Genomic DNA, 26,188 nt, shown 5'->3' with positions numbered 1-26,188 from the left:
AGGGCTGGAATCTGGGTTTTATTTATACTGTGAAACGTATCCTCAGGCTATAGCTACCTGCGGAACAAAGGTCTTCATGGCTATCTATTGACTAAGACTAAAGTTAAACAATGGATACACAAAAGGGTCTGCCACTTCTTTGGGAGAAGACTACTATGTAGATGGCTGGGTACTTAATACCATCAGTAGGTGAGGCAAACTTCCTTTGTCCTCATTCAGGTTGCCTGCGACAATGGCAACTCCCAGAACTGGTTTTAAAGGTTTAAATCTACCTTTCTGCTTTAGCCATGGCCTACTAGGCTTGTCTGGCTACTTAGTCAGCTCGCTTTAGGGATAATGGCGGCTGTGATGGGATCAGTCAGGGGTCATGATTTTTGATCGCTTGGTACCCAAAATTTATATGAATCCAAACTCGATCACACAAGCCACAGGAAAAAAGGTTCCACCAAAATATTAGGAGGAACTTCCTGACAATAAGAGCTATTCAACAGTGGAATATACTCCATCAGAGCATGGTGGCATCGCATTATGGTTATTATTATTATTATTAATTTCAAATTAATGGACATGGAACAATGGATGCAAGCCACAGGGACAAGAGATTCCACTTAAGCTTTAGGAGGAACTTCCTGATAGTAAGAGCTCTTCAAAAGTGGAATATACTCCCTCAGAGTTTGGTGGAGTCCCTTTCTTTGGAGGTCTTTAAACAGAGGCTGGATGGCCATCTCTTGGGGGTGCTTTCAATGTCTATTCCTGCATGGCAGAAGATTGAACTGGATGGTCCTTGTGGAATATTTCAACTCTTTGATTTTATAATTCTAAAGTGGAATCATAGCACTCTGACAGTGAATTATGAAAGGGCCCTCAGTCTTCAAAGGAAGTGAAATGGATTCAGGTTCCTTACCCACAGAGGCTACATTTCCATAATTCTCCATCATCACATAACTGTACATCAGTCTCTGTTTCTTCGTTAACAGTTTCCATTCCTCCTCAGTGAAATATACAGCCACATCCGCAAAGGTCACCTGCAATAGAAAATAGCCCTGATCCAGAGAGTGACTAAACAAAAGGGGAGGAAAGCACATGGTGCATTGCAAATATTATTTCAACACTTCAGAATTCAGTCCAGGAAATAAACTTTAAATTCTGCAAGAAAGCAAAAAGCTACAGCCTTTGAGATCCAGTTTGTCTCGAATCCTTTCAATATAATATACAATATGATAAACAATATAATTTCGGCCATTTCTGGAATATTATTGATTGATTAACATACTGGCTATTCCAACATGTATATTAGTTTTCATATAGCCATATTTCACCTAATTTCAGAGGCAAATTTCATTGTTAATAAACAGTTCTGGGGATTACTCTGGGCTTGAGGGCCACTGGGCCCACCCTCAATTTAAGCCCAGAGATATTCTTCCATATCATCCAGCATTTCACAGATGGGGAAAGCAACACACATGTGGACAAGCAACACCAGAAGTGGGTCAAGATGGCCAAAGTTGTTAATGATAAAGATCACAGAAGCGAGAAAGGGTACAGCATTTTCCTTTTGGCTCAGACTCCTGGCAAGGGCAAGACCCTGCCCCCTTCTCTCCTCCCCTCTCCCCTATTTTGCATTGATGGGCTGTAGACTCTTTTGAACCTGGAATGCACTTTGCAACAACTGACCTGACCTGAGGAGAAAGGAGGAAATGGGAGGAGGAGAGTGAAATAGGACATTTCCTAAGCCCCTGAAAAAATGAGGAGACAGAGGATTAACCAGGACTCTCTCTGCCAAACTGGGACAGTATCTTCTCCGCTTGCTTTCATGATCCAGCCCAGACACAGATGAAAATAACAGTCAGGATGGCAACTTACCAAAGAGCTGTTAACCCTCGGCAGCCTCTTTCTGTTGGAGCCCAGCTCCGTCTGCTTGGCCTTTGTGTTGGCCATCAGGTGGGCAGGGGGATCCTGGTGGCCCTGCACTTTGGTCACTTCCAGCAAACAATGTCCCAACGCTGTGTACAAGGGGATCGTGATGAAGTTCCTGAGAAAAGAGACCAGGGTAAGGCTTGCAAGAAAGCCTGCAGCAGTCAAAGACACAGAGAAGAGCATCCTGCTGATGACATATGCAGGTAACATATGCCTCCTTTGGGCCGATGTAGAGGTGAGCATCCCCTTCCTCCCTCTGCACCAAACAAAACCCCCTGGACCTAGCACAGACTCACTGCAGTTCCCCTACACAACAGTTACTCCATGCCTTGTGAGAGTAGCTGGGGATCAGGGGATGGGGAATTGGAAAGGGTCCTGACTATGTCCTCATAGCTGGATGTGAAATGAGTGCATTATCTGCTGAAACCTGCAGAGGTCCACAATGCCCTCAGAGGAAGATTTCTTCATTTTGCTTCTGACTACAGAAACACAGCTGGATGCTTCTCTAATACCTCACACCAACACTCTCACCAGGCATGGAATGGCCATGTGGGATGCCTTCCACAACTGTATGGTAGGACCTGGGTCACTGAATGGCCAGTTGTAGTCTGATTCCACTCGGAGCAACACTGGAGCATAGAGGGTTGTGCTGGGTCAGGCTGTCTGGCCTGGTGGTTCCTCATTCTCCCAGTGGCCAAACCAGCAGAACTCTCTATGCTCCAGTGTTGCTCTAGGTGGAATGCGTCTAAAAATGGCCCTTCCCCAGGGAGGCCCTCAGTCAAGAAGGGCAGGAAAGGAGCTCTCTCTTCTCAGGTTGCTCCCCTTCCATGGGATCCAGCCCTTCTCCCAGGATCAGGGGGCACCAGAGGATTGAGCTGATGGAAAGGGAGCACCCAATTCCCATGGCAGCCTTCTGCATGCAGAGAAGTCACAATTCTGATAGTGTCTTTGCCCATGTGGAGAGTGCCCATTTTCCACATTGTTGCCTGTCCATCTTGTCTTGGGAATATCCTGTCCCAGCCACATGCAGACCTAAATCCTAGCCTCTATCTTGTGCCTAACCTGATCAGAGTAGAATCATTGAATCAGTGGGATTTATCTATAAGTTGACTCACCAGTCACTTATGGGTTCAGTGGGTCTGCTCTCTAGGGTTAACCAACAGGATTCCGGACTCCTCAGATTTTTAAATTCAGGAATACAAATTTTTCATGCTGTGTCATCATCACTGATGAGAATTTGACTTCTCTTTCACACAGAGGAGGAGGGGGAGCACCTGCTCTATGTCCCAGGTGGAGAAGCTCTAGCTCTAGGGCTGGATGAGACATGAATTACCTTACAGATCTAATCCATGTCCTCCCATCATCATGGCCTCCTTCCCATTTAGACACTGGCCAAAATAATTACTTTATTTTTGCAGATGAGACTATTTTTCTAAGCTTAACTGCTGTGTTTCCTATGTCAGTCATAGCAGGAGCATGAAGTATGAACCTCCTCCCTCTTCTTGCTAAAGCCACATAGAAATTGAGGCATATACATTTGTGTGCATTGTTTCTGAATGGATCTATTGTTAAAATCACAATTTCTTCATTTTTCCTTGAATATTTTTTAAAAAGATGCAAACTGCTGAATACGTTGCACTTGATATAACAAATATCTATAAATGTATAGGTTTATGACTTGAATATTGCACCCTGGATTATGCTCATTTGGGGTAAGTGAAGACGTATATAAATTCATTTTATAAACCCAGTGAAACTAATATCTCACAAAGTTCTAGTAAACAACACATACCCACACAATTCCCATAAAAAGGACTCACTTGCGCACTGTGTGTCTGAGGTCTGGAAATCTCCCTTCCACCTTCTGGGAAGACAATGCTGTTAGAGAGCGAATTTGGGGCTTTATGCCTGCAAAGCATGGGCTCAGTCTCTCAGCTGCAACCCTTCCATACAATCCTGGACTGTAACATTTAAACAAAGGTCCTCTTTCAGCTCCAGGAATAAAGACCTACCTTCAGTACAAAGACACTGACTTCTTCAGCCCCAGAAAGGCCTCTTCTGCAGTCCTTTATGGCCGGAGCTTCCCTGGGTCAGAGGCCGTCTCCTCAGCCGTAGAGAAGGGTTGCTGTGAGTGCGAAGGAGGAGGAGGTCCACAGGGCTGAGGGAGGGAAGGCAATGGGAAAAGGTCAGTGCCAATGGCCATGGAGGTCAGAAGGTGACAATGCCTAGGAAACTCCTCTGAGTCCCAGCCATTCTAGGAATGAGTGTCAGGAGTTAGTCCAGGGGCTGAGGGGGTCTCCTTTCCCAAAGGGGGAGGCAAGGACCGGTGGACCCTCCCCAGCTAGGGCCCAAAGGGAGGGTCTCTTTCCCCACCTCTCTCTCTCTCAGCCCCCAAAGCCCAGCCTCTCCACTGGTCCTGCCTCCCTTCCTCAGACCCCCACAGGCCCCTTCCTTCCTTCCTTCCTTCCTTCCTTCCCCCCAAAATGGAGGGTCAGAGGCACAAAGGGACACACAACCCTCTTTTTGGCCCAAGGAACCTGGCCTCCTTCTCGCTCTGGAGCCTCAGAGAGAGAAAGAGGAACCTCTGTTCTGTTGGGGCATGTGGAAAGACGTGCTTTGTCCACCACAACCACCTGCAGAGTTGAACCACATCGACAGGACGCCAGGGAGAAGGAATCTGTGGAGATGTCTGCAAAGGTATTCTGGTCAAGAAGGACATATTCCTTCACCACTGCAAACGGCCTTCAACTCCAGGCTTGAGAAATAACTACAGAACAAGCCTTCACTCTTCACGAGGACTTTATCCTTCGTTTGCAATATATATATATACACAGTGTATTGGACAACCATCTCTAATACCCACTATTTACACAACCAACAATAATAACACAACCTGTGACGCAGCCACAGTAACACCAACCACAGAGAGGCAGTTGCTCTCACACACCAACTGTCTCACTCTGTCTCTCAGTGACAGTTAGGAAGGACAGTTGACAGTTGCATCAACATTCCAATGATGCACTGTTCGAATGCTGACACATATAACTGCCACTAAAGCTGTATATAACTTGCACAACAGCTCCACCTAGTGGCGACATCCATGTCATTTCCTGACATGTTCAACTGAGGCTTCAGAGAATGTTCCGGAACATTATTCCCCACAGTCACAAGCAGCACAAAATGGCCTCTGGAACACAAAATGGCTGACAAAAGCAAAAAAGGCCACCAGGACACAAAATGGCTCCTTCTGCCTCAGTGCTTGGCAGTTGGCAGTTTGAGGCCTTCAGGGAACACAAAACAGAGGATGAAAGGGCCCCAAAGTCGAAAGGGACCCCAAACAGGATTTCCAAATTTAAGAACACCTAAACATTTTCCTGATGCTATTGAAAGGAGGAACCTGATCCCCTCCTTAATTACAATCAATAATGAAAGCTATTAATATTAATATTAAGAGTGCCCATCATCCACAACCCAGCTCAGGTCTTGACCGCTCAGGGAGGCCAGTCCAGCTGCAGGTGGCCCTCAGTCCGTCCGTCCGTCCGTCCGTCCTCCTTTCCTTCTGCATTCCTCCTCTTTTCCCCAGCATCAGCCCCTTTTCCAAGAAGGCTGCATCCACACTATAGAAATAAGGCACTTTGGCACCGCTTTAACCGCTCAGTGTTATGGAATCCTGGAATTTTACCTTTGGACACTTAGCTTCTCTGCCAGAGAGCTCTCATGCCACAACAAACTACAAATCCCAGGATTCCATAGGATGGAAACAGGAGAGTTAAAGAAGTTTTGAACTGGATTATTTATGTAGTGCAGATACAGCCTGAGTCAGTTGTAAAAGCATCCAAGTCAAATCTTATCCTGTTAAAATGGTTTTCCTTTTTTAAAATATATGCAGTTTGCTTTTATGTCTAATCCTTCTTCTTCTTCTTCTTCTTGTTTGTTTGTATGTTTGTTTGTTTCATTCTTGGTAATATGAGTTATTCTGGTCTGTCTCCTTCCCTCTTTCCTGAAAATCTATTAATAAGGAAACTGGGGAGACTTTTAAAACCTCCCAAAGGAGCCACTTTTGGCATTGTTTGGGGGACTAGCCTCCTCTTAGAAGCCAAAGCCTAATGTTTGTGAAGAAGAAGAATAAGGCTTGTATTACAACTATCCTCCCCATTTCTGATCCCTTTGAAAACCCATGTTCTCCAGAAGGAGCAGAGCTGTGTAATAAGAAAACCCTCTTAGAAAAGAGAGACAAAAGACACACAAAGAGACACACTTCCTTCCTTTTGGCCCAAGGAGCCTGGCCTCCTTCTGACTCTGGAGCCCCAGGAGAGAAAGAGAAGCCTCTGTTCAACTGAGGCCTCAGAGAAGGTTCTGGAACAACATTCCTCACAGGCACAAGCAGCACAAAATGGCTGCCAGAATACAAAATGGCCACTGGGACACAAAATGGCTGCCTCTGCCTGAGCGCTTGGCAGTTGTCAGTTTGAGGCCTTCCGGGAGAGAGAGAGACTGAGGGAAGAGAGGAAGGAGGTCCTGGAGGGAGGGGGCCTTGGGAGATATAGGGCCTTCCTGAGATATTCAGTGTTCGCTTCCTAACAAAGGGGTTTCTGGCCTCATAAAGGATTTGGGGCAAACTGGATCTGAAAGGCAGAAGTAGCCTTTTCTCTTTCCAATGAGATTTAAAGTGTATTTCCGGGACTCGATCTCCCAGCATCCACAGGGCCAGAAAGAGGAGGGGCCCTGCCCTGCAGTAAGGCCCCTCCAATCCCCTCCAAACTAGGACTACACCTCCCACGTCTTCTTTCTTTCTGTCTGTCTGTCTGTCTGTCTGTCTGTCTGTCTTTCTTTCTTTCTTTCTTTCTTTCTTTCTTTCTTTCTTTCTTTGTTTCTCCCTAGCTGCCTTGTGTTAGTGGTGTTACTCCTCTTGTTGTCATTGTGTGCCTCCAAGTTATTTCTGACTTATGGCAACCCTAAGGGACGCCCTTCGCAGGGTTTTCTTGCCACGATTTGTCCAGAAGTGGTCTTGCAAGTGCCTTCCTCTGAGGCTGAGAGAGTGTGACTTCTTGCCTAAGGTCACTCAGTGGGTTTCCGTGGCCAAGAGGGCATTCGAACCTTGGTCACCAGGGTCATAATCCAATGCTCCAGCCACTAAACCACGCTGGCTCTTTCTTGAGGTTTTGTGGTTTTTTGTGGTGTGGCTCCAAGTCATTGTCTACTTCTGGGGAACCTCTCCTGGGGTTTTCTTGGCAAGAGTTGTTCAGAGGAGGTTTGCCATTGCCTTCCCTGAGGCAGAGAGAGTGTGACTTCTTGCCCAAGGGACCCAGCTGGTTTCATGGAGGAGTGGGGCACTGGACCCTGGCCTCCAGAGTTGTAACCCAACACTTAAACCACTACACCACACTGCCTCCCATTCCCATGTACAACCTGTGAAATAAGTGCAGACTTTTTTCTGCTCTTCATGTGTGTCTTCAAGTCGTTTCCAACTTATGGCAACCCTAAAGCAACCTTATCATGGGGTTTCCTTGGCAAGTTTCTTCAGAGAGGGGTTACCATTGCCATCCTCTGAGGCTGAGAGAGTGTGACTTGCCAAGGGTCCAAAACACATTGCAGCAATAATCCAATCTGAGACCGCTTTAGTGCTAGGGAATTCTGGGAAATGTAATTTTGTGAGACATTGAGCCTTCTCTGTCAGAGAGGTCTGGTGCCACAATAAACTCCAGTTCCCAGGATTCCCTAGCACTGGGGCCAGGGCAGTTAAAGCGCTCTCACACTGGACTATTGCTGCCGTGTGTTTTGGACCTTTCTTTGCCACAAACTGTCCATAGCCTGCAATGCATCTCCTAATTCTGTTGGCAGTCCCTCCCTCCCAACACTTTCTCATTTCCCCCCAAAACCAGCACAAAGCTGGCAGATGGAAAGAGGTTTTAAAGCAGAATTTAAATCTGCCATATTTGTTTTTAAAAGACTAAATGTCCCAAATGCTATCATCAGTTTTGTAGCTATTATTACAGAAAGACGTAGAATGCAAACTCCTCAAGTACCTTTATTTTCTGGAGTGAGATGGGCTTTTCCAACTGACTCACTGTGATGATCTCCGGTGGTCCAAGCAGCCAAACTGCAGCCCTGTAATTGTAATAATAATAATAATAATAATAATAATAATAATAATAGTTTTATAACCTCTCTTCAGCCAAAAGGCTATCAGAGTGGATTACAAATTGTTAATTAGACATTTAGACATTATGGCTCTTAGCCCAGCAAACCCTTAACTTCCTCAAATCACACTGCCATCATCCAGTGAATTATAAAAGGGTTTCCCTTAATCTACACTGGGACCAGTTAAGGAATCTTATTTCTACTTCTTTACTGATCTTTCCAAGCATCAACTGATCCAAGACACGTGTAAAAGGAGCAATGAGTAGTAGATACTCCAAGGAGATATTTACTATAAATAACAAAATATAACTGAAATATAAGTCATGAAAGATATTAAGAATCTTGCAGGAACAATATTTGTAAGTATATAATATTCAATTCATAAAAGCTATTAAAACAAATAAATAAACCTAAGCATCTAATCCTGAGACTAACTTCCAAGATCCGCTCTTTAACTCTCTCTCTCTCGATCTCCAACCGACACAATTCCCCCAACTGTCTCTTGGTCTCTCAGGCCTTATATCTCCTTCTCACGGAAGCTTCCAGAACAACCTTCATCTTGCTCTCTGATTGGTCAAGAGAGCCTTCCGTAGCAGTGATGTCATTCAGTGTGGGATGTGGGAGGGACTGGGACTCCAGCCAATCAGGGCCAGGGATGGTGGGAGGGACTGGAGTTCCAGCCAATGGCAGCCCTCAGAGTGTCCTCGGGAGGATTTATTTTGTTCCTAAAAGAGCATTGAACCCATGGCTTTGAGACAGGGCTGGTCCTCCATTTTGATGCAGTGAGGCTCCTGGTTTGGAGCGATCATGGAAGGAAGTCATTCCTAATGGCTGAATATGTGGTCTTCCTATTTTCATTGCCAGGGAAGGGAAGTCGGCCCTGGAGTGTTCTCTGCCTTTTGTGGCAAAAGAACTTGACCAAACAGACTTGAAATCAAATACATAAATAATAAAACTTGGATGATTGGGAGAGGCTGCCCTAGACTTATATCAGTTTAGTGAAGCAGATTGACAGGACCTACCTGGAAAACCTTTCATGTGCTAAAAAACTCTCCCATCACACAAGAAATCTAGATGACCAGGAACACAGATTGTGGCCTTGTCTCTTCCCTCTCACCCCATTCTTGAAGATCCAGGGAGCTAAGGAAAAGAGAAGGGAGGATATTCCAATATTGATATCCTGAAGGGATTAAATCATATTTGGGATTCACCCTGTGCTTCCCTCCTCAATCGCTCTCTGGATGAGGGCTATTTTCTATTGCAGATCACCTTTTCAGATGCCACAGTGTTTTCTTCACAGAAGAGGAAAGGCCATGCTTCAGTCTGAAGCAGAAATGTTTCATAGGATTTGGAACCCATTAAGCCCTATGAGGAAGGACTTAGGGAACTAGGGATGTTTAGCCTGGAGAAGAGAAGGTTAAGGGGTGATATGACAGCCCTGTTTAAATATTTGATGTCATATTGAGGATGGAGCAAGATTGTTTTCTGCTGCTCCAGGGACTATGGATGCAAAGTGCAGGAAAAGAGATTCCACCTCAACATTAGGAGGAACCTCCTGACAGAAAGGGCTGTTTGATGGTGGAACAAACTCCCTCAGAGATTTTGGTGGAGTCTCCTTCCTTGGAGGTCTTGAAGCAGAGGCTGGATGGGCATCTGTCAGGGATGCCTTGATTGGGAGTTCCTGCATGGCAGAATGGGGTTGGACTGGATGGCCCTTGGGGTCTCTTCCAACTCTGAGTTGTAATTCATTTTGGTTGCATCTACACTGCAGAAATAGTCCACCTTTAACTGCCATGGCTCTCAGTGATACTGAATTCTGGGATTTGTAGTTGTGTGACTGTACAGAGGCATTCCAGGGGGAAAAGTCACTGTGTGCTTAACAGACTATAGCAGTGTTTCCTAAACTTGTTCCCAGGATTGCAGCTCCTCCGTTTACTGACCAGTAAAGTCCAAACCACTTGGAAGACCAGAGTTTGTGAAACACTGGTCACTATAGCAAAGCCTTTGACTGCATAGATCATGAAAGGCTATGGAAAGCCCTTAAAGCCATGGGAGTGCCAAGACCTCTGATAGTCCTGATGAGGAATCTGTACTCAGGACAAGAGGCTACTGTCAGAACAGAACATGGAGAAACAGAATAGTTCTCAATTGGCAAAAGGCTGCATCTTATCACTCCAACTGTTCAGTTTACATGCAGAAAATAAATGAAGAGCTGGTTTGAAAAGGAGGAGGGAAGATAAGAGGAAGGAACATCAGCAATCTTAAGATACATGGACCATACTATACTACTATCGGAAAACACCACAGACTTGGAACAATGACTAAGGAAGGTCAAGGAAGAAATGGCAAAGGCAGGCTTGTTACTGAACATAAAGAAAACAAAAATAATGTCTAGGGAAGATTTACATAAATCTAACCTAGATAATGAGGAAGTTAAAAGGTTTCTTGTATCTTGGAGCAAACATTGATCAGAATGGGAAACTGCAGTCAAGAAATCGAAACAAGACTATGAATGGGAAGAGTAGCCATGAAGGTCCTAAAGTCTAAAGATATACAACTGAGCACTAATGTCCAGTCCATTGTATCCCCTGTTGCCATGTACAGCTGTGAGAACTGGGCAGTAATGGAAGTGGATGAGAAGAACATAAATTCGTTTGAGATGTGGTGCTGGAGAAGAGGGCTGAGGATATCGCAGACAGTCAAAAAGACAAACAAATGGGTCCAAGAACAGACCAAGCCTCAAATTTCCCCGGAAGCCAAAATGACTAAACTGAGTCTGTTGTATTTTGGCCACATCATGAGGAGGCATGAACCATTAAAAAGGAGAATAATGCTAGGAAAGGTAGAAGGGAGAAGAAAGAGAGGAAGGCCGCATGCCAAATGGCTAGACATAATTCGGGAGGTTATGGGGCTGAATCAAGGGAACCTGAGCAGAGCAATGGAGGATAGAGGGCTTTGGAGGTGTCTCATCCGCAGCGCTGCTGTGAGTCGAAGGCAGCTAATAACAACAAAGCAAGTAAAGACTTAAGGGTTTTATTTCAGCATCAGCTTCTGTGGGTTGTGATTCATTTCGGCTGCATCTGCACTGCAGAAATCATCTCATCTGACACCACTTTAACTGCCCTGGCTCAATACTATGGGATTCTGGGAATTATAGTTTTGTGAGTTTTGTGTTAGTCTTCTCTGTCAGAGAGCTCTGGTGCCACAACAAACTACAGTTCCCAGGATTCCATAGCACTGAGCCATGGTAGTGGAAGTGGTGCCAAACTGGATTATTTCTGCAGTGCAGATACAGCCTTTCTCAGATGTTTGGAGTACAGTATTGTAAGATCATATGCGCGCACACACACACGCATATAGACATATACATACACACACACACACAATTAAATGATTGTGGTTTGAGATCAGAATGGAAAAAAGATGGAGCCAATAGCTATTATAATACTATTATAGGTGATATATAAGGGCTCCTTTAATTGTTCTAATCCTAAATGGATCTTTTGAAGTCAGGTTTGCCCCCTTTCTCCCTCTCTGATGCTGTTTTTAAATTAAACATGTTGAATTTTTTTTTTAAACTGTAGGAAGAGTGTGCTTGTAGTCACATCTTCAGTGAGTCACACCTGTGAGTCATTAGGGGCAGAGATAGACTAGCTCTTTATTATTCTTCCCAGAGCCTCTGCAGAGCAGTTCCTTTTCTACTTTTATTTCATTTTTTTCATCCAAGGAAATCTACAGCAGAGGCAGAATTTGATTGAGCTTACTGCCACAAATTGTTGAAACCTCAGGGGCTTAACTTTGGTGTTTTCTGGAGGATTCTTTTTTTCAGGAGGAAGCCCACAGTCCTGTTTCAGTGATTTCCTAAGACTTTTCAGTATGGAGACTGAGGGAACCACAGCAGTCACCTGGTACACTTGTGGGATGTTTGTCTTCTTGCCTACAGAAGTGGAGAACTTCACATGCCCCAAGTACAAGTTGGTAGCCCTCTTGGAAGAGAAAGTGCAGCAGTTGTAGTCCAGAGTAGCTACACTTCAGCATATTAGGGAGCAGGAGGATTTCCTGGATCCTGGACGAATACCACGCAGAGGAAGATGCTGGAGCCGGGGAAGTCACTTCACATACACAGGAGGCAGACAGCTGGAGGAAGGTCACACAGAGAAGTAGGCCAAGAAGGGATTGTTCTGGGAGCTTGCAGCTAGAGAATCGATTCGAAGCTCTTTCCCTTGTCAAAGAGGATGAAGAAGAGCAGCATGGACAGACTTCAGGGACAGAGCAGGCAAGCCTGGGTGTCCCACCCAAGGGAACAGCTGCTGCTAAATCTTGTAGGAGGTGTGTGGTCGTAGTGGGGGACTGCTTGCTGAGGGGTACAGAAGCAGTGATTTGTAGGCCTGACAAGATGTCTCGAGAGGTGTGTTGTCTCCCAGGGGCAAAGATCCGTGATGTGACAGAGAGGCTGACAAGACTGGTCAAGCCTACTGACCAATACCCCTTCCTTTTGGTCCATGTGGGAACCAACGATACTGCAAGACACAGCCTGCAGAACATCAAAAGGGATTACGAGGCACTTGGTAGGAAACTGAAAGGAATGAATGTCCACGTTGTCATCTCATCTCTTCTGCCAGTCGAAGGGCACGATAAAGGAAGGGAGAGGAAAATAGCGGATGTGAACAACTGGCTTCGCAGATGGTGCCGCCGAGAAGGATTTGGATTCTTTGATCATGGGCTGCGGTTCCATGAGGAGGGACTTCTTGCAACAGACGGGTTGCATCTCACACCAGTTGGAAGAAATGTTTTTGCCAACAGTCTCAAGAACTTGATCAGGAGAGCTTTAAACTGAGTTCCGAGGGGAAGGGAGACAATATTAAGGAAGGCGAAAGGGATGGCGAAAATAGTCAAACTGACATAGAGGAAACAAGAAAAATGTGCAAGGATCCAACAGTGGGAGGCAAAAAAACTTGCACAAGCAAAAAGTAAATGGGACCCGTGGTCTGCGATGCCTCTACACTAATGCACAGAGCATGGGAAATAAGCAAGATGAACTCGAACTCCTAGTACAACAAAACAAATATGATATAATAGGCATCACTGAAACCTGGTGGGATGAGTCTCATGATTGGAATGTGGAAATAGAGGGGTATAACCTTTTTAAGAGAAATAGGCCAAACAAGAAAGGAGGAGGAATAGCACTATATGTCAGAGATATTTACACCAGTGAAGAGATCCTGGACATCAATCATGGAAGCCAGGTGGAGAGCATCTGGATAAGAATCAAAGGGGAGGGAAACAACAAGGATGTTATGGTGGGAGTCTTCTACAGACCCCCAAGTCAGACGGAGGAATTGGATGATGCCTTTCTAGAACAGATGACCACACATTCAGAAAAGAGAGATGTAGTAGTGATGGGCGACTTCAACTATCCTGATATTTGCTCAGCAAAACTCAGCAAAATCCTCAAGGTCTAGCAAATTCCTCACTTGCCTGGAAGACAATTTCATGGTCCAAAAGGTGGAAGAGGCAACAAGGGGGTCAGCTATTTTAGATCTGATCCTAACCAACAAGGATGACTTGGTTAATGGGGTGCAAGTGGTGGGATCCTTAGGTGGAAGCGACCATGTTCTCCTGGAGTTTGTTATACAATGGAGAGGAGAAGCCAGGCAGAGTCAGACACGCATCCTAGACTTTAGGAGAGCGGATTTCAGTAAACTTAGAGAAGTATTGAGGGCGATTCCATGGTCAGAAATACTAAAAGATAAAGGAGTTCAGGACGGATGGGACTTTCTCAAAAGGGAGATACTGAAGGCACAATTTCAAACAGTTCCAGTGAGAAAGAAAAACGGGAGGTGTCTCAAGAAACCAGGATGGATGACTAAGGACCTTTCAACCGAGCTAAGTTTGAAACGGAACATGTATAAGAAATGGAAAAAGGGGGAAATCACGAAAAAGGAATTCAAAGAAATAGCAGGCATGTGTAGGGGTAAAGTCAGAAAAGCTAAAGCGCAGAATGAACTCAGGCTTGCTAGAGAGGTTAAGAACAATAAAAAGGGCTTTTTTGGATATGTCCGCAGCAAAAGGAAGAAGAAGGAAACGGTAGGGCTACTGCGTGGAGAAGATGGCAAAATGCTAACAGGAGATAGAGAAAAGGCAGAAGTATTCAACACCTTCTTTGCCTCAGTCTTCTCAGAAAAGGCAAAGGGTGCTCAACCTGAGGATAATGGAGCAGAGGACAGAATAGGGGAATTTCAGCACAGAATAAGTAAAGAGATAGTAGAGGAACACCTTGTTAATCTAAATGAATTTAAGTCTCCGGGACCAGATGAACTCCATCCAAGGGTATTAAAAGAACTGGCAAAAGTAATATCGGAGCCATTGGCAATCATATTTGAAAACTCCTGGAGAACAGGAGAGATCCCAGCAGACTGGAGGAGGGCAAACGTTGTCCCCATCTTCAAAAAGGGGAAAAAAGAGGATCCCAACAATTATCGTCCAGTTAGTCTGACATCAGTTCTAGGAAAGATTCTGGAGCAGATCATTAAACAGAGAGTTTGTGAACATCTAGAAGGCAATGCCATAATCACAAAAAGTCAACATGGGTTTCAGAGAAACAAGTCATGCCAGACAAATCTAATCTCTTTCTTTGATAAAATTACCAGCTTGGTAGATGAAGGGAATGCTGTGGATATAGTATATCTTGATTTCAGTAAGGCCTTTGACAAGGTTTCCCATGACATTCTTGCAAACAAGCTTGTAAAATGTGGGCTAGACAAAGGAACTGTTAAATGGATCTGTAACTGGTTGACCGGCCGAACCCAAAGGGTGCTCAACAATGGCTCCTTTTCATCCTGGAGAGAAGTAACCAGTGGGGTCCCACAGGGCTCTGTCCTGGGCCCAGTGCTATTCAACATCTTTATCAATGACCTGGATGACAGAATTGGGAGCATACTTATCAAATTTGCAGATGACACCAAATTAGGGGGAATAGCTAATACCCCAGAGGACAGGATCAAGATTCAAAATGACCTGAATAGACTAGAAAGCTGGGCCAAAGCTAACAAAATGAAATTCAACACAGAGAAATGTAAGGTATTGCACTTAGGGCGGAAAAATAAAATGCACAGATATAGGATGGGTGACACCTGGCTGAATGAAACTACGTGTGAAAGGGATCTAGGAGTCCAAGTAGACCACAAGTTGAACATGAGTGAACAGTGTGATGAGGCAGCTAACAAGGCCAATGCTATTTTAGGCTGCATCAATAGAAGTATAGTGTCTAGATCAGGAGAAGTAATAGTGCCACTGTATTCTGCTTTGGTCAGGCCCCACCTAGAATATTGTGTCCAGTTCTGGGCACCACAATTCAGAAAGGACATTGAGAAACTGGAGCGTGTCCAAAGGAGGGCGACAAAAATGGTGAAGGGTCTGGAGACCATGCCCTATGAGGAACGACTTAGGGAGCTGGGGATGTTTAGCCTGGAGAAAAGAAGGTTAAGAGGTGATATGATAGCCCTGTTTAAATATTTGAAAGGATGTCATATTGAGGAGGGAGCAAGCTTGTTTTCTGCTGCTCCAGAGAACAGGACCCGGAACAATGGATGCAAGCTACAGGAAAAGAGATTCCACCTCAACATTAGGAGGAACTTCCTGACAGTAAGGGCTGTTCGGCAGTGGAATGCACTTCCTTGGAAGGTGATAGAGTCTCCTTCCTTGGAGGTCTTTAAACAGAGGCTGGATGGCCATCTGTCAGGGATGCTTTGATTTGGATTTCCTGCATGGCAGGGGGTTGGACTGGATGGCCCTAGTGGTCTCTTCCAACTCTACGATTCTATGATTCTATGATTCTCTCCTGTGTGGACTCTCTTATGCACCACAAAGTGCGTCTTCTGAGCAAAGCACTTTCCACACTGCGGATATTCGTATGGTTTCTCCCCAGTCTCCATTCTCTCACGAGTCTCAAATTCTTCTAGAAAGAAGCCCAAAGACAGACAAGGCTCAGCTCAGCATTAAGAGAGGAGAGGCCTCACAATCTACAATGGAGCTAAGCAAGCTCAACTAGGAAAACAGATATGAGAGATAAAGGAGTTTGGGTGTCCCTTCATAGATATCAGTCATAATGGCTGCAATGGAACCCCTTAAAATGTCTGAAAACAACAACTTGACCTGGGTCACACAAGTTTAGTTGTAGCGGTTGTTAACGTTTTTTAGGTTCGCAGCTTCCTCACAATACTTGAGGCGCCTCTATTATGCACTTTCCCAGAGTCCCAAGCTGAGTTCTGTCCAAACAGAGCCAGACATCTTTGCTCTGCTCCTTCCCTCCTTCCCTGGCTTCCAGATCCCTGATCCCCTTCCCTTTCTCCCTCCTCTCTCCAACTTCCCCACCTGCTCTCTTCTCCATCTGCACTGCTAAAGCATTTCACCTTCAGCATCTCTTCCTTGCCATTCTCTCTCTTAGATGGACTGAGATAGTATGGGGCAGGAAAGAGACACCTTCAGTCCATTTGGTGAGAAAGGTAGGGTAATGCATAGATAAATGAACCCATAGGAAAGGCTGGAGAAGGGGGCTTGGAATTAGACCCCAATTTTGGTGAGGCTAGGGCTCAAGGGAGGAGCCTTGATGTTAGGGATGATGGGAGTTGCAGCTCTTCTCCTGGCTTTCACTCTCACCCCCTTGGTCAGCGGAAGAACAACCAGTTTGACCAGTAGCTCTGAGAATTGGCTGAAGATGTCTTCCAATCTTCTCTGGAGTCTGCTGGTTCTTGTTCAGCTCTCAAGACACCAGTCAACACAGTAGTCTTCTATAAAAGATCTACTTTTATTCTAATATATACACTATGCACAAAACAATTCACTACTCACAAAACTCACACTACTATACTCCTCAATACCCACACTACTATACTCCTCAATACCCACAAAAAGTATTGCCATACATTATTGCTTATATAGACATTTGTCTCTCTATTCATTATACAGTTGCCACCTCCTGGGCGTGTACATACATTATGATTGACATACCATACTTGGCTCAATCTAGACCTCACATTGCATCATACATTACTGTCCACTCAATGACTCTCAGGTGATATCAATTTGCACCTTTTCACTTTGTCATTGCCTCATATGTCCTTGGCTTTCAGGACCTTCTAATTACATTACTTACAACACCTGTGTGACAATTCAATAACTTTTGCTGTGTCATGTTACTTTCAAATACATTCATATACATATTATATTTCTTGTGACTATATATCCCATGTGGCTTTTTCCTGACACTTGAAACAGCCTGAAGGCATCGTCAAAACAAGGTTGAGGAGAAACATTGGACCCACAGGGATCTCAGAGGTACCTCCCGTTGAAATAACTCAATACCCCCCCACTTTCCTTAGGGGAAGTAGAGGCAGTTTTGTCACTGTTGGGGCCACTCTAAGCCCCAACTCTGTAGTAGGGCCAAGGGAGGCCTTTTCCCCAAGAGGACATTGGAAGCTTCTCCAGAGCATAGAAAAACAGGGACCAAAAAATCCCTGTAAACTTGCTGAAGGCTATACTGGGGAACTTTTGGGGCCAAAAACATTAACTGACATGGTTCCTTCCTAGGAAATCCTTGGATTGGCAGTCAAGGAAGGAGTATTTGCGATCCTTAACTAGAGAGATCTAGTAGCTCAATGGACTACAAATCCCAAGATTTCAGATGATGTTGCTATGTCCCTCTCACATCCCTGGCCCTGATTGGCTGTAACCCCAGTCCCTCCCACATCTCTGGCCCTGATTGGCTGGAATCCCAGTCCCGCCTACCATCCCTGGCTCTGATTGGCTGGAACCACAGTCTCTCCCACATCTCTGCCCCTGATTGGCTGTAACCCCAGTCCCTCCCACCATCCCTGGCCCTGATTGGCTGGAATCCCAGTCCCTCCCACCATCCCTGGCCCTGATTGGCTGGGATCCCAGTCCCTCCCACCATCCCTGGCCTTGATTGGCTGGAATCCCAGTCCCTCCCACCATCCCTGGCCTTGATTGGCTGGAATCCCAGTCCCTCCCACCATCCCTGGCCCTGATTGGCTGGAATCCCAGTCCCTCCCACCATCCCTGGCCCTGATTGGCTGGAATCCCAGTCCTTCCCACCATCCCTGGCCTTGATTGGCTAGAATCCCAGTCCCTCCCACCATCCCTGGCCCTGATTGGCTGGAATCCCAGTCCCTCCCACCATCCCTGGCCCTGATTGGCTGGAATCCCAGTCCTTCCCACCATCCCTGGCCTTGATTGGCTGGAATCCCAGTCCCTCCCACCATCCCTGGCCCTGATTGGCTGGAATCCCAGTCCCTCCCACCATCCCTGGCCCTGATTGGCTGGAATCCCAGTCCCTCCCACCATCCCTGGCCCTGATTGGCTGGAATCCCAGTCCCTCCCACCATCCCTGGCCCTGATTGGCTGGAATCCCAGTCCTTCCCACCATCCCTGGCCTTGATTGGCTGGAATCCCAGTCCCTCCCACCATCCCTGGCCCTGATTGGCTGGAATCCCAGTCCTTCCCACCATCCCTGGCCTTGATTGGCTGGAATCCCAGTCCCTCCCACCATCCCTGGCCTTGATTGTCTGGAATCCCAGTCCCTCCCACCATCCCTGGCCCTGATTGGCTGGAATCCCAGTCCCTGTTCCTTGTGTTCTAGTAGACATTTGTTCAAGCGGCCATTTTGTGTTTCAGTGGCCATTTTCTTCTGCTTGTGTCTGAGGGAATATTGTTCCAGAACCTTCTCTGAGCCTCAGTTGAACAGAGGCCTCTCTTTCTCTCCTGAGGCTCCAGAGTCAGAAGGAGGCCAGGCTCCTTGGGCCAAAAGGAAGGAAGTGTGTCTCTTTGTGGGTCTTTTGTGTCTCTTTTCTCTGCTCCTTCTGGGGATCATGGGTTTTAAAAGGGACCAGAAATGGGAAGCATAGTTTTAATACAAGCCTTATTCTTCTTCTTCACAAACATTGGGCTTTGGCTTCTAAGAGGAGGCTTGTCCCCCAAAAATGCCAAAAGTAGCTCCTTTGGGAGGTTTTAAAAGTATCCCCAGTTTCTTTATTAATAGATTTTCAGGGAAGAAGGAAGGAGACAGACCAGAATAACTCATATTACCAAGAGTGAAACAAACAAGAACAAAAAGAATAAGGATTAGAGACTAAAAAAACTTATTTTTTAAAAGGAAAACCATTTTTAACCAGATAATAATTTGACTTTTACAACAGAGCTAGGCTGTATCTGCACTACAGAAATTATTTGCACTGAAGAAATAATCCGGTTCGAAACCACTTTAACTCTCCTGGCTCCATCCTGTGGAATCCTGGGATTTGTAGTTCGTTGTGGAATGAGAGCTCTCTGGCAGAGAAGGCTAAGTGTCTAGTGGTAAAATCCCAGGATTCCATAGCACTGAGTGGTTAAAGCTGTGTCAAAGTGCCTTATTTCTATAGTGCGGATGCAGCCTTCTTGGGAAAGGGGCTGATGCTGGGGAAAAGTACTGGAAACCTCTGGATATTTTGGCAGATTGTTTGTTTGTTTGTTTGTTTATGATGCACTCATTTCACATCTATCTATGGCGACATAACCAGGGCCCTCTCCAATTCCCCATCCCCTAATTCCCCCCCCCCACTCTAATAAGGCATGGAGTATCTCTTCTGTAGGGGAGCTGCAGTGAATCTATGCTAGGTCCAGGGGGCTTTGTTTGGTGTAGAGGGAGGAAGGGGATATCCACCTGTGCATCGGCCCAAAGGAGGTATATGTCACCTGCGTATGTCACCAGCAGGATGCTGTTCTATGTGTCTTTGAGTGCTGCAGGGTTTCTTGCCAAGCCAATCCTAACCCTGGTCCCTTTTCTCAGGGCCTTCATCTCGGCCTTCTTGTACACGGCTTTGGAACCTGTCTTTCTGGAAGAGACCCGAGTGCAGGACAACCAGGACCCCTGCCCACCTGATGGCCGACACAGAGGCCAAGCGGAGGGAGTTGCGCTCCAAAAGAAAGAGGCTCCTGAAGTACAACAGCTCTTTGGTAAGTTGCCATCCTTACTATTAGTTTTATCTATGTCTGGGCCGGCTCATGAAAGCAAGCGGAGAACATACTGTCCCAGTTTGGCAGAAAGAGTCCTGGTTAATCCTCTGTCACCTCATTTTTTCAGGGGCTTTGAAAATGTCCTGTTTCACTCTCCTCCTCCCACTTTCCCTCTTCTCCTCAGGTCAGTTCAGTTGCTGCAAAATGTGTTACAAGTTCAAAAGAGTCTGCATCCCATCATCTTAAAAGAGGGAAGATGGGAGGAGGGATGGAGTCAGGGTCTTGTCCTTGTCAGGAGTTGGAGGCAAAAGCAAACTGCGGTACCCTTCCTTGCTTGTGTGATCTTTATCATTAACAACTTTGGCCATCTTGACCCCCTTCTGGTGTTGCTTAGCCACATATGTCTTGCTTTCCCCATCTGTAAAATGCTGGGGGATATGGAGGAATATCTCTGCACCTAAATTGAGGGTGAGCCTAGTGGCCCCAAGCCCAGAGTACTCCCCAGAACTGTTTTTTAAAAAGGAAATATGCCTCTGAAATTAGGTGAGATATGGCTAAATGCATTATAATTCATTGGTGACTAAATGTACTATACATGTTGGGATAGTCAGTATCCTAATCAATCAATAATATATCAGACATGGCCTAAATTATACTGTTTATCAAATTGTATATTATTTTGAAAGGATTGAGACACTTTTTGCTTGTTTGCAGAATTTAAAGTTTATTTCCTGGACTGAATTCTGAATTGTTGAAACAATATTTGCAATGCACCATTTGCTTTCCTCCCCTTTTGTTTAGTCATTCTCTGGATGAGGGCTATTTTCTGTTGCAGGTGACCTTTGCAGATGTGGCTGTATATTTCACCGAGGAGGAATGGAAACTGTTGACGAAGAAACAGAGACTTATGTACAGTTCTGTGATGATGGAGAATTATGGGAATGTGGCTTCTGTGGGTAAGGAACCTGAATCCATTGTTCTTTCTATGAAGACTGAGGGCCGTTTCATAATTTACTGTCAGAGCGCTATGATTCTACTTTAGAATGATATAATCAAAGAGTTGAAATAGACCACAAGGACCATCCGGTTCAATCTTCTGCCATGCAGGAATAGACATTCAAAGCACCCCAAGAGATGGCTATCCAGCCTCTGTTTAAAGACCTCCAAAGAAAGAGACTCCACCAAACTCTGAGGGAGTATATTCCACTGTTGAAGAGCTCTTACTCTCAGGAAGTTCCTCCTAAAGTTTAAGAGGAATCTCTTGTCCCTGTGGCTTGCATCCATTGTTCCATGTCCTTTTCTCTGGAGTAGCAGAAAGCAAGCCTGCTCCATCCTGAATATGACATCTCTTCAAATATTTGAACAGGGCTGTCATATCCATTCTTAACCTTCTCTTCTCCAAGCTAAACATACCCAGTTCCCTAAGTCATTCCTCAGAGAGCATGGTTTCAAGACCGTTCTCCATTTTGGTTTCCCTCCACTGGACATCCTCCAGCTTCTCAACATCTGTTTGAATTGTAGTGCCCAGAACAGGACACAGGATTATTGCAAGTGAGCCCTGACCAAAACAGAATAGAGTGGCACTATTACTTCCCTTGATCTTGACACTACACTCCTATTGATACAGCCTAGGATCACATTGGCCTTTTTAGCTGCTGCATCACACTGTTGACACATGTTCAACTTGTGCTCTACTACCATTCCTAGTTCCCTTTCACACGTAATATAATTGTCATAACAACTTCCTGTGGAATCTTGGAATGTCTAGTTTTAGTGAGGCAATATTGTTCTCCACTTTGTAAGGATTCTAAATATCCAATCCTAAACTGCCAGTTCTGGAATTTTGTGGGAAGGACCCATGGAGATTAATTCTTTTTGCCCCTAAATAGTCCTCAGCACATTCCTGAGTAAGTTTCCTGGCTTTTGTGGCCCCTCTTCCAGCCTTTTGAGGCTCTGGAGAGGCTTCATGTGAAAAAGGCTCCCTTGGCCCTGCAGTGGATCAGAGAGGGCCCAACAGTGGCAAAACAGCCCCCACCTCCTCTCTGAGAACCCCTGGGGTCCAATATACCCCCCCCCCCAAATCCCAACAGTAATCCATCCCAGTATTGGAGATGTCTTAAAGCTGTTTTAAGGCTCCTCCCTGGCACTTGACCCTCACTAATATCAGAAACCAGGTCCCAGACCCCTTGCTTTGCCTTTCCCAATGAGTTATTTGTATATTGATTATCCTGCCTTTCTCAACAAATGGGACTCAAAGTGTCCCGTTTATGCATCACACACACTCTGTCTGTGATAGAGAGATGGAAGGAATGTGAAAAACAGAAAGGCAGGAAAGAGATGCTGAAGGTGAAATGGTAAAGCAGTGCAGATGGGCATGAGGGAAGGTTGGAGAGTGGAGGGAGAAAGGGAAGGGGATCAAGCCTCTGGGAGCCAGGAGGGGAAGGCAGGAGCAAAGCCAGGATCGCCTAGCTCTGTGTGGACAGGAAGGGACCTCTGGGAAGGGCCAGGAGAGAGGCCTTAGGGATTGGGAGGCAGCCACCAACTGGACAGATAATAATAATAGGTTTTATTTGTATTTACCTTTAAAATAGCCACAATAGCATCCAATTTGCACACAGTCAAAAAACAAGTTGCTTAAAACTCAGTTAGGGACAAATAAAAACATCGTATAAAATGCACAATTGCGATCAGAAGTGGTTTTTCCCTTAAGTTCTTTAGAAGAGGTCGGGTGGGTAAGCCTGCCAGAAAGGATCCTTCTTAAGTGCTTTCTTGAAAGCATCCAAGGTGGTGATAAGACGGATCTCCTCCGGCAAGTTGTTCCATAACTTGGGGGCCATGGCTATGTACGCTCTGTGGGAAGTTGTTCTTAGCCTGACCTTTGGGTAATCTAATAATGTCTTCCCAGATGTTCTGAGAGTATGGGGCATATTGTGTAGGAAGAGGCCTTCCCTCAAGAAGCTCGGGCTCAAGCCATGTAGGGCTTTAAAAGTAATAACCATCACTGTGTATTGCACCTGGAAGCTAATTGGAAGCCAATAAAGAGATTTTAGAACTGGTGTTAAATGGTCTGACCTAGATGTTCCGATGACCAATTTGGTGCAGCATTTTGAACTAATTGAAGCTTCTGAACTTGGGACAAAGGTAGCCCCTTGTAGAGCACTGAACTTAAGAACTGAACTTGAAATCAGGCCCTTGTTTTCATACATATTAAGGGTTCCATTTAGCAATTATAAGCAATGTCTATGAAGAGTGGAAAGGGTAACACAAAAACTCCTTTTTCTCTAATGTTTCTTTTCCAACCTAAGTTTGCTTAGCTCCGTGGGTGATTCCAGAGGCCCTTTGTCACTCGAAATGCTGGAGTCTGGGGAGGAGACCCACAAGTGCTATGCTTTTAGGGGAATTTCATACTTAGCTCAAAGGAGAGATTGAAGCAACAGTGACCTCAGGATTCATCCCAACTATACCAGGTCCAGAAGCACACAGAACTCCAGAGGCATTTCAAATAGTTTTTTGTGTTTTATTTAGGGGAAAAGCAAAATACACGCATACATAGACATATACACATATAGGTGTTCACGCATACACACAAGAACTGAGAAACAAAGGTGGGAGTGGCGAATACTTTGAGGCTTTGCAAATGGTAATACATTACCTAGATGGATCTTGATTCCAATTGCTGAAGGTCCAGAAAGGGGAGAGAAGTTAGTAAGTCCTGTGGCAAGTGGGGCTGGCGAGTGTAGTGAGATGTACACCAATGGACTGTCTCTCTGCAACTGGACTGAAACTAAAGAACAGCCAGTTGGGGCTGATATTTATACTGAAGTTGTTGCATGGGGGCAGAAACCGAGCATTCAAAAAGGTTTAAATTGCTTTAGGATGTTTCCTGGGTGGGGAAACAATTGTCTGAAACTGAAATAAGTGCAATGGGTGCTTGGTGAAATACTTCAGCCAAACAGGATTGTCACACTGGCTCTTAGGTCCTTCTTGGCTCTGAATTCTGATCCCATTCACAAGCCAATGTATAGCACAGTCTGAAGGCGACACTCCCAGAACTCAACAATAACATAGCAGAGTACAGAAGCAAATCTCCAGATATAGGCATTGGCAATGCACAAACCACTTTCCACACTTAAAAATAACTCACAGACACAGTTGATTTGCTCAAAGTCCTTAGAGGTTCTTTATCTTGAGTTGCAATATAAAACAAATATTTACCAACTCTCCTCTCTGACTTCTATCCATTTCACAATCTCTTACACACCCAACTCCAACCCACACCAATCCGCAATTTGAGCTATATACTGTATTGGCTGTGAGTCATATCCTGGTGCCAAACAGCATGAAGCATCCTCTGCAGTTAGCTTCCATCATGTCTTGGATTCTGACTCAGCACTCTATGGCAGTCTCACAGGAAATGATGCCACTTTTCAATTGAAATAGTTTTATATACATTTAATGGAATATTTTTTAACTGCCTGACTATCTCCTTCCCTGATTTCTTCATGGCAGTTCCCCTTCAATCACTTCTTTGGTAGCACCTATGAGTAAGAATACAGTCATTATATGGATTTGGGGGCATCTAGAACAGGGTCATGCTCAGGTCATTCACACCAATTCTATTAATTTAATCTCAAATAGAGAGGGGTGAACGTGGGGCTGAATCTTGGGGTAACCCTTTCCTCTCTTAACACTGATATTCAGTTTTGCCTGTCATTGTCCTCCTTTACAGAAGAATTTGTCAGTCATGAGAAAGTCCACACAAGAAAGAAGCCACATAAATGCCAGCACTGTGGGAAATATTTTGCTTACATGTCAGTCCTAGTCATGCATCGGAGAGTCCACACAGGAGAGAAGCCTTACAAATGCCAGCGTTGTGGGAAATGTTTTTCTTCAAAGTCATACCTATTGGCACATCAGAGAGTCCACACAGGAGAGAAGCCTTACAAATGCCAGCGTTGTGGGAAATGTTTTACTTGGAAGTCAGTCCTAGTGACACATCAGAGAGTCCACACAGGAGAGAAGCGAAACAAATGCCAGCATTGTGGGAAATGTTTTTCTTCAAAGCCATACCTATTGGCACATCAGAGAGTCCACACAGGAGAGAAGCCATACAAATGCCAGCATTGTGGGAAATGTTTTTCTTCAAAGTCATACCTATTGGCACATCAGAGAGTCCACACAGGAGAGAATCCATACAAATGCCAGCGTTGTGGGAAAGGTTTTTCTTCAAAGTCAAACCTATTGGCACATCAGAGAGTCCACACAGGAGAGAATCCATACAAATGCCAGCGTTGTGGGAAAGGTTTTTCTTCAAAGTCAAACCTATTGGCACATCAGAGAGTCCACACAGGAGAGAAGCCTTACAAATGCCAGCATTGTGGGAAATGTTTTTCTTCAAAGGCACACCTAGTGAGACATCAGAGAGTCCACACAGGAGAGAATCCATACAAATGCCAGCGTTGTGGGAAATGTTTTTCTTCAAAGTCATACCTATTGGCACATCAGAGAGTCCACACAGGAGAGAAGCCATACAAATGCCAGCGTTGTGGGAAAGGTTTTTCTTCAAAGTCATACCTATTGGCACATCAGAGAGTCCACACAGGAGAGAAGCCTTACAAATGCCAGCGTTGTGGGAAAGGTTTTTCTTCAAAGTCAAACCTATTGGCACATCAGAGAGTCCACACAGGAGAGAAGCCTTACAAATGCCAGCGTTGTGGGAAATGTTTTTCTTCCAAGTCATACCTATTGGCACATCAGAGAGTCCACACAGGAGAGAACCCAAACAAATGCCAGCATTGTGGGAAATGTTTTTCTTCCAAGTCATATCTATTGGCACATCAGAGAGTCCACACAGGAGAGAATCCATACAAATGCCAGCATTGTGGGAGATGTTTTTCATCGAAATCAAGCCTAGTGATACATCAGAGAGTCCACACAGGAGAGAAGCCACACAAATCCCAGAAATGAACTAACATTATATTTGTCAATAAGCAATACTAAAGAATATATTTTAAATCCTGTGGTGATAAGAAAAGGCCCTTGTGATTTCGTGTGTTAGGGTTGTGTGTCCATATGTCTCTTTATATTTTTCAGTTATATTTTGTTGAGTTGAGGTTTTAAT

General features: G+C 45.1%; 1 protein-coding gene across 1 annotated transcript; it reads left to right on the top strand.

The window, feature by feature from the left end:
• The first annotated feature begins 10,585 nt into the window (after positions 1-10,585).
• On the top strand, positions 10,586-26,113 carry LOC149287720 (uncharacterized). The gene is made up of 2 exons (XM_089492573.1): positions 10,586-10,678; positions 24,706-26,113. Exons 1-2 carry the CDS (start codon positions 10,586-10,588, stop codon positions 26,032-26,034), a joined length of 1,422 nt encoding a protein of 473 aa, XP_089348699.1. The 3' UTR covers positions 26,035-26,113.
• Positions 26,114-26,188: the final 75 nt, after the last annotated feature.

The sequence above is a fragment of the Sceloporus occidentalis genome, unplaced genomic scaffold (assembly GCF_023333645.1).
Source record: "Sceloporus occidentalis isolate IW3139 unplaced genomic scaffold, rSceOcc1.0.p SCAF_57, whole genome shotgun sequence".
NCBI lineage: Eukaryota > Metazoa > Chordata > Lepidosauria > Squamata > Phrynosomatidae > Sceloporus > Sceloporus occidentalis.
The sequence above is the reverse complement of the archived record's forward strand: the minus strand, read 5'-3'. Positions and strand labels throughout refer to the sequence as shown.